The following is a 9,414-nucleotide window of genomic DNA, read 5'->3' as shown; positions in this document are numbered from 1 at the left end:
TGGGGAGGGAGTCATCACTGTTTGAAGTGGCATGATGCTGCTCTGAATGTATGGTGCCAGTCTGAAGGGAGAGTGACGTCCATTTGTATTAGTCTGAATGCCACATTGATCCAGTAGTTCTTGGAAAGTTGGACGAAAACTCTGCCCTTTGGCATTTCCCCACGGCTCAGCGTAAAGCAGGCATGCTGCGTGCCTGCAATGGTTTCCAGAAATAAGAGCGTTTAGGAAGTGTGATAACCACGACAGACTAAATTTGGGGATGGAAAAATGCAGAAGCCTGTTCATATTCACATTTTAACACATTAGCAAAAGTGACAAAGTAAGACATTTTGCAGTGTGCTTAACAGCTGGGAGGATAAATGCCAAAGGTTTTCTCCCATAAAGCTCCCATAAAGCATGTATGGCACCTGGGAATCTTAAACTTGGGTGCAAGGAGTTGCTGAATATTTGGAGGAAACTGCTTCAAGCCTACTTGACGTCACAGTTGTGCAAGCAGTTCCTTCAGCATAACAAACCCTGAAAATGTTGGTAAATGTATTTCCAGTGTCTATTAATACTAAAGGTAAATAATACCTTTCCCGTATTGAATAATAATAAGACTTCCTAACATCTAGTACTTTGAACATTCAAAGCACTTCACATGCATTAACTGGCTATAATCCTTACAAGAAAGATACTGCTGGACTCCAACTCCCATCCTTCCAGGCTGTTGGCCCTGCTGGCTGGGGCTGATGGGAGTTGAAGCCCAAAGACCTCTGGGTTCCCCAGCCCTGCTGTACTCTGTCCACCCCACCACGCCAGCTTTCTTTGGCTGAGGGGAATTAAGGCTGAAAGTCCACTGGACTAATGTCAGGGAGACCCTTCAGCCTCTGCTGATTTCTATTTTTGTGTTGTGTGGTACCTGATGGTAACATAATCTCTTAATGTAATGACATGGGGAGGTGCCCTGGAAAAGAGAGAAAGGTATGCATTGGTTTTATTGCTTAGAAGCGGTTCTTTTCTCAGTCTTTCTCTCTTGCTCTTCTTTTCAGGGCTTCTCAATTGGTTGCAAAAAAGAGCTGCTCCAACAGTGCGGACGTTAGCAGATGCTGCTTCCTTGGCTCAGAAGTCTCTGTGGAAACTGGGTCGACTGAACCATGTGGCTATCGCAGTGCCCAATTTAGAAAAAGCCACCTCTTTGTACAGGGATGTGTTGGGTGCTCAGGTGAGCAAAATGGTACCCCTTCCTGAACACGGCGTCTACACAGTCTTTGTGGACCTGGGCAACACAAAGTTGGAACTTCTGCACCCACTAGGGGAGAACAGCCCAATCGCTGGTTTCCTGAAGAAAAACAAGGAGGGAGGAATGCACCATATCTGCATTGAGGTATTTCCACTCTGCTTTCTTTTTGTTTGATTTTTTTTTTTTAATCACATTGAAAAACCTGGGTACTTTACTTCATAGTAAGGCAGTGTATTTGAAATTCTGAGACTCCTAAGGTTCTTTACTACCTGATTTCTTTACTTCCTTTTAAGGGGTCAAATTTCTAGCCCTCATTAAGGTATGTTTTGAGAAGCTTGTCTGTGGATTGGGGTGATCTAATTTAGAAAAAAAGATGAGCAAGGGACCAATATGAAAGAGTTATATAAAGCCTAGTGTGGTGTGGAGACAGAGCTTCTCTCTGTCCCCTTTCTCCCCTTTCTTGTAGGAGTAGAACCCACTGAGATCATCCAACAAATGTGAACTAAGATTTAGGACAGATGAAAGGAAGCACTTCTTAAAAAGCACATGGTTAAACTATGGAATTTTCTATCACAGGATGTAGAGATGGCCACCAGCTTGGATGGCTTTTAAAGGGGATTAGATGCATTCTGGGAGGAGGATAAGGCTGCCAGTGGCTATAAGGCTGCCAGACCCTGATCAGGCTTCTCTGAATCGCAGTTGCTGGAGGTCACAGGCAGGAGGGGCTATTGCCCTCCTGTCCTAAGTCTGGTTTGCCACTCCTTGTGGGGAAAGCACAGCCTGCACAGCCTTTGGTTTGCTACAGCAGCAGCCAGACTGTCCTTGGCTTGTTAGTTTTTAAAGCACAAACCTGTTTTCCAGCCTTCGCATCTCTTGTGATCTTCATCCAATTTTCTTTTTTTAATGTTGAGATTCAGTATTGTTTCCATCATATCCTTCTTAGACAAAAGTTTTCTTTTCTTTTACAGGTGAACAGTATAACAGATGCCATAGCTGAACTGAAGGAGAAGAAGATCCGTGTTTTGAGCGAAGAGCCCAGAATTGGGGCCCATGGGAAACTGGTGGTTTTCCTCCATCCTAAGGACTGCAACGGAGTCCTAGTGGAACTTGAGCAAGCCTGAGTTGTGATCCTAACTGTGATAAGAAGATATTAATGCCTATACTAAGAGAGGAAATGAGGCATATTTTCTGTGTTTTAAAATAACTACTCCTGATTTACTTGTTATTGAGGGGTTTTTTCCCTGACTGAAAAGCATTAATAATAATGTGATTTGCCTTGAGAAGGAAAATTTAAATCTTGAAACACTAGTCTTAATTTGGGAAGACACCTTTTAGTCACTTGAACATCACCAAAATAAATTTTATTTGGGCTGGCTTAGGATTCCTTTGAACTGTATCTTGCAACAGTAAGCTGGGTGCATTTTACGCACGCTCTCCCTCTGGGCATAATTTTGCATCCATTTGGTAGATTTCTAGGTCATCTGCCATCACCCTGCTCTACATTGGTAAGTGACAAGTGAGGCAAGGGCGAGGTGTCTGGTTTTTTTTTGCTTTTTCAGTAATTCCTTCAGTATTCCCTTAAGAAAAGAGCCAGCAAGGTATCATCATATTCTCTGTGTTCACCTGTCTAAAGACTCATTGACTACTCCATTGATTGGTTCACTCAGTCATAAGATGCTTATGGTCTTGTCTGGGTCCCCATGATTGCTAAGCAACTCTTCACTCCCCCCCATCCGCATGAGAATTTGGGCCTTTTGATTATCTTTTGATTACCAATATTTGCTGTCATTTGATCACCAGTGTCACCTGCATAATTTATAGTAGTTTGTCTGCATTTATTATTTTGAATTATTACTGATGGTGCATAATAAAACATGATTTTTGTTTCTCTACCTAGTTCTTTCTAAAACTAAATGAGCTTTAATTGGCAGCCCAAACTAACAAAATGAGTTTCAATAGGGACAAATGTCAGGTTCTGCACTTAGGCAGGAAGAACCAGATACACAAATATAGGATGGGAGACACCTGGCTTACTAGCAGTACATGCAAAAAGGGTCTAGGGGCTTTAGTAGACCAACAGAAGCTTGACATGAGTCCACAGTGTGATGCAGCAAGGAGGGAAATCTAAGGCTATCCAAGGCTGCATCAAGAGAAGTCTAGTGTCCAGATCAAGGGAAGTCACAGTGCCACTCTCTTCTGCCTTGGTCAGACCACACCTGGAATACTTTGTTCAATTCTGGGCTCCACAATTTGAGAAGGATGTTGACAAGCTGGAACATGTGCAGAGGAGGGAGACCAAGATGATCAAGGGTCTGGAAACCAAGCCTTACGAGGAGTGCTTGAAGGAACTGGGTATGTTTAGCCTGGAAAAGAGGAGACTGAGAGGAGGTATGATAGCCTTTCCCCATATCTCAAGGGCTGTCACATGGAAGATAGAGCAAGCTTCTTTTCTCCTGCTCTGGAGGGTAGGATTCAAACCAATGGCTTCAAGTTATAAAAAAGGAGATTCTGACTAAACACCAGGAAGAACTTTCTGACAGTAAGAGCTGTTTGGCAATGGAACAGTCTCCTGTGGGAGTTGGCGGATTCTACTTCCTTGGAAGTTTTTGAGCAGAGGTTGGATGGTCATCTGTCAGAGATGCTTTAGCTGAGATTCCTTCATTGTAGAGGGTTGGACTAGATGACCCTCGGGGTCCCTTCCAACTCTACAATTCTATGAACCTTATGCATGTTTGTCGCTTTCTTGGATCTTGCATTTATATCCCACCTCCCGTCATGGGTCTTAAGGCTACATATATGTGGTTCCCAGATGGTTACCCACCCAGACACCGATAAGACCCAGACATGCTTAGCACCATCAACGGGGGGGGGGGGGGGGCGTTCTTTGTGTGCCTTGGGACCAAACTGACATCAGCTTACAGGTGAAACTTGGAAAAATAGAATATTGTGGAAAAGTTCATTTATTTCAGTAATTCAACTTAAAAGGTGAAACTAATATATGAGATAGACTCATGACGTGCAAAGCGAGATATGTCAAGCCTTTATTTGTTATAATTGTGATGATCATGGTTTACATCTGATGAAAACCCCAAATTAACAATCTCAGAAAATTAGAATATTAAATGAAATCAGCAAAACAAGAATTGCAAATAGAGCAATATTGGACCTCTGAGAAGTAGAAGCATGCATATGTACTCAGTATTTGGTTTGGGCCCCTTTTGCATCAATTACTGCCTCAATGCGGCGTGGCATGGATGCTATCAGCCTGTGGCACTGCTGAGGTGTTATGGAAGACCAGGATGCTTCAATGGCAGCCTTCAGCTCTTCTGCATTGCTCGGCCTCATGTCTCTCATCTTTCTCTTGGCGATGCCCCATAGATTCTCCATAGGGTTCAGGTCAGGCGAGTTTGCTGGCCAATCAAGCACAGTAATCCCATGGGCATTGAACCAGGTTTTGGTACTTTTGGCAGTGTGGGCAGGTGCCAAGTCCTGCTGGAAAATGAAGTCAGCATCCCCATAAAGCTCGTCTGCGGAAGGAAGTATGAAGTGTTCCAAAATCTCCTGGTAGACGGCTGCGTTGACCCTGGACTTATTGAAGCACAGTGGGACCAACACCAGCTGATGACATGGCTCCCCAATTCTCTTTTCTGATAAGAGCAGCTTTTGCATCTCATTTGGAAACCAAGGACCCAGAGTCTGGAGGAAGAATGGGGAGGCATACAATGCCAGATGCTTCAAGTCCAATGTGAAGTTTCCACAGTCTGTTGATTTGGGGAGCCATGTCATCAGCTGGTTCCTAAGAAACCTTGCTGCTTGGGGTAAAGATAATATGGTGTCTCCCACACCCCAATTTCTGCACTGAAGCCAATGACACTTCTTATCTTTTACTTAGGGGTGACTACGTCAGTTTCAGTTACTCCCCATTTCTCGTTTTGCCAGTCTGAAGCTCAATTCTCTGCACCAGTTTCCAATAAATAAATAAAAAACTTATTTTTTAATAGAGCATTATAGAGCAAATTTCCCCTAACAAATGGATTTTTGTATGCAATTTTGTCTAGTACAGTGGTACCTCGGGTTAAGAACTTAATTCGTTCTGGAGGTCCGTTCTTAACCTGAAACTGTTCTTAACCCGAGGTACCGATTTAGCTAATGGGGCCTCCTGCTGCTACTGTGCCGCCGCCGCCGCCCGATTTCTGTTCTCCTCCTGAAGCAACGTTCTTAACCCGAGGTAATATTTCTGGGTGAGCGGAGTCTGTAACCTGAAGCGTCTGTAACCTGAAGCATCTATAACCCGAGGTACCACGGTATACACATTTTGCAAAGCAATTTCTTGGCAAGATGATGCTTTTTGGTACATTATTTTCACTAATATATGCATTTGTATGGATGCTTTAACCCAGCATATGTGCTTTTGTACACATTACTCAGATAGAGGTAATTCAGAAACACGAGAATTTCAAAGCGTGCCTGGTGTCTGGTTCATGTATTGTTTCAGGAAATGTGAATTAGATAAGTTCACCCTGAAAATGCAAAGTGAGCCAAACTTCTCCTCCATCCTAGTCTGATGTCACCATTTCTTACTGGTCTGAGGGCAGCTGGGAACACAACTCCATTCTCCAACACCTCACTGCGGCTGCCCACCCTCAGCGTCAGAGGAGCCAACTCCTAGGGGCCAAGGTCCCCTCAGCCCCCTCCCAATAAAATATTTGAGGGGGCCGAGCCCCCCCAAAGTTTTTTAAAACCCTCTCCAGCATTTTGGTGAGGTTCCTGGGTATTAGCACTAGTGTTCTTGGTGTTAGGTACCACCTGTAGGTGAGTTTCAGAGTGAGTTCTTTTCTTTTCATTAATATGGATTTAAAGGGGGGTTTACACCACATTTTTGTTTGTTTCAATAAATGATTTAAAAATAAATAGATTGCCCAATCACAGAGAAATTAAAAATTGCCCCACACAATCCCCATCCCCCCAAAATGGCCCCTAGTGGCTGAGCATGGCATTTCCTGCTTCAGTATGTTCTTCCCCCGTCATCCGCCTTTTAATGAACTACAGTATCAGGGTTATGGTAAAATATTCAAATTCTTCCACTGTTTTTATGTTTTTATACTTTTCCTTAAGGGGAGCATAAAACACCTTCTTAATAGCACCCCTAATTAAGAGCACATTAAACTCACACATTTTATATAGCACTTTCCGGAGCAGACACAGAGAGAAGGCAAACTTTGATTTCTGCTATAATTTTACCTTCAGTCAAAACTGAATAATTCATCACCCGGCAATGTCTAATGTATAGATGAATGTGTAATACCCCCAAGTTGTAAGAGACTTCATTAAGGCCTGATTTCGGAAACGGACGCAAGTACTGTAACTGCTCTACTTTAACTGGAGTGCTGGTCTATCTGCTTTTCCATCTGTAACGTCATTTTACGTATATCAAAAGGAAACTGATGGCCTTCTAAAGAGGATAAACCCCTAAAGGGCAGGGTGAGAGAATCCAGCGAAAAAGCCCATGAACAAGAATATTGAAAGAATCTCAATGCTATGCTGTCTAATGTTTTGCAGGTGAAGAGGAGACCTGTGCAATGTGCTCCTACCCTTCTCATCAGAGTCTCCACCAATTTATTTCACACCACTGAAGGCCCTATCCTGCCTGGCATACGAAGGCTGTATTCAGCATACCCTAAAACAGCTTCCAGCCACTGCTTTTTAAGAATCAAGCTGTGGGTTGTCCTTTTGCTTTAAAAACATTTTAAAATGTTCTGAACAGTGGTTCAGAACATACCTTAGGCCACGTTCCAGTGGGCTTGAAATGGCAGGATGCGCACTGCTGTGGTGCTTGTGCACATTTATTTGTTTAAGAGCATCAGAAGAGCCTGCAGGATCAGGCCAAAGGGGGAGGCATCTAGTCCAACACCTTGTTCTCACAGTGGCCAACCAGGTGCCTGTGGGGAACCTGAAAGCAGGCCCTGAGCCCAGGAGCCCCCTCCCACCTGGGGCTTCCAGCAACTGGGATTCAGAAGCATTCCCACCTCCCACCATGGAGCTGGCAGCTGGCAGTCGCCCTCTCCTCCACCACCGGCTAAACCTCTCTAAAAGCCACCCAGGTCCTGGGGAGCAAGTTCCAGAGGTCAGCTCTGTGCTGCTTAAAGGACTTCCTTTGATCTGTGCTGAACCTTTCATCATTCCGCTTCATCTGATGTCCACAAGTTCTAGTGTTATGAGAGAAGGAGAAAAGAACTTCTCTATCCACCTTCTCCATGCCATGAAGGATTTTATAAACTCCCACCATGCCGTCTCTTACACACCTTTTCTCTAAATTAGGAAGTCCCAAATGCTGCAACCTTTCTTCATAGGGAAGTCACTCTGTCCCCTTGAAAACTTTGGTTGCCCTTTTCTGAAATGTTTCCAATATTTTTGCCTGCCACCCCAATCTCCAAGTAGTGTAAGATTCCAGGGGTTCCAGGAGCTTCCCCAGGGTTCGGTTTCCTTTGGAATAAGGTACAGCAGACTGTGCTGTTTTTATGACATATGGTTTATTTACACATTCATTCATTCATTCATTCATTTACAGAGCCACTTCCATTGTTACCTTAATGGCCCATGCTGGCCACTACCTCAACAGGAAACTAGCCTGGCTATTCCAGGAATTAAATCCACACTGGATCCAGGAATTAGAGGATGGATCTAATTCATATTTCACAGGAGTCCTTTGAACATTGTTATCATCAATAATATATGAAATAATTTGCCAAGTAGATGAAAAAGAATCTTTTTTACATTTGCCCTCTAGCATACTTTCATTTTTGAGTTAATTTTTCAACAGTGGCTATAGCCCAGTTTTGACTATAAAATAATAATTCCTTATTTAATCCTTCTAAATATTTCCATTTTCTTCCAATAACCATCATGGCAATTAACAATAAATATAGAATCAACTCTTTATTCAAACCATCTTCAGTTGTCCTATCCATATCCCTCACCAAAGTGTGCTGAAAGGTTGCTCCTTTGTTTCATCATCCATCATCTACACTAATTAAGGAACTAGAGAGTCAGTTGCAGCTCTTTGCTTAACCCCACACAAAACCATTCCCATAGCATGAGACAAATAAGGGTCACAAAAACAAAACACTTTTGCAAGAAGCAGGATTAATAAAAGCTCGTAGTAGATCATCACCTGCAGGGAAGGGCTGTAGCTCAGCAGCAAAGCATCTGGTTTTCGTACAGAGGGCCCCAGGGCTGATCTTAGGCTGTGTACACACTACATCATTAATGTGCATTGGAAGCACATTTTCCCCTAAGAGAATTCTGGGCACTGCTGAGAATTCTGACTCTATAAAGGGTAAACTACAGCGCCCAGAATTATTTGAGGGGGGAAATGTGCTTGTCAGAGGAGACAATGCTAGACCAGAAAGACCCAGCAAAGGGCAGTTTCCAATGTTATGAACACAACACAGGAGTCCTGGGTTCAAATCACCTAGTTCTGCTAGATATTACAGTGGTACCTTGCGTTCTCAAATGCATTGGTTCCCAAACACTGGAAACCTGGAAGTAAGTATTCTGTTTTTTTAACGTTTTTCGGAAGCCAAACATCCTCCGTGGCTGTTGGCTATTGTTTCCAGGACACCTCCACCAGTCAGAAGCTGCACCTTGGATTTCAAACATTTCAGAAGTCAAACAGACTTCCGGAACAGACTAAGTTTGGTGCTTTTGCTATTTATTTTGCGTTTTTGTTTTGAGGCTTTTTGGTTAATTTGTTTTTGTGACTTTGTGGATGATAATTTTTATCATCTACAATACTGTTGTATTTATTTTATAGTACAGTGGTACCTTGGGTTACATATGCTTCAGGTTACATACGCTTCAGGTTACACACTCCACTAACCCAGAAATAGTGCTTCAGGTTAAGAACTTTGCTTCAGGATAAGAACAGAAATTGGACTCCGGTGGTGTGGCGGCAGCAACAGCAGGAGGCCCCATTAGCTAAAGTGGTGCTTGAGGTTAAGAACAGACCTCCGGAACGAATTAAGTACTTAACCTGAGGTACCACTGTACAGTACATTGATTATTGCTTTCATTTTATGGATCAATGAAAGCAATGGATACAATGGATACAGTCTTGCTAGATAGTAAAATTCATGTTAAATTGCTGTTTTAGGGGCTGTTTTTAAAAGTCTGGAACAGATTGATCCATTTTG

The 9,414-nt window shown here is 43.1% G+C and overlaps 1 protein-coding gene across 1 annotated transcript in view; it reads left to right on the top strand.

Annotated features, from left to right (window-relative positions):
* The window catches only part of MCEE (methylmalonyl-CoA epimerase), a 5,940-nt gene extending 2,826 nt beyond the window's left edge, over nucleotides 1-3,114 (top strand). Inside the window, exons 2-3 of the mRNA XM_083584610.1 lie at nucleotides 1,032-1,366; nucleotides 2,191-3,114. Of these exons, the coding sequence (XP_083440736.1) occupies nucleotides 1,032-1,366; nucleotides 2,191-2,343 (488 nt within the window). The 3' untranslated portion in view covers nucleotides 2,344-3,114. The remainder of the gene's footprint in view (nucleotides 1-1,031; nucleotides 1,367-2,190) is intronic.
* Nucleotides 3,115-9,414: the final 6,300 nt, after the last annotated feature.

The sequence above is a fragment of the Podarcis filfolensis genome, assembly GCF_964270895.1.
Source record: "Podarcis filfolensis genome assembly, chromosome: 14".
NCBI lineage: Eukaryota > Metazoa > Chordata > Lepidosauria > Squamata > Lacertidae > Podarcis > Podarcis filfolensis.
This window is presented reverse-complemented; position numbering and strand designations above follow the sequence as displayed.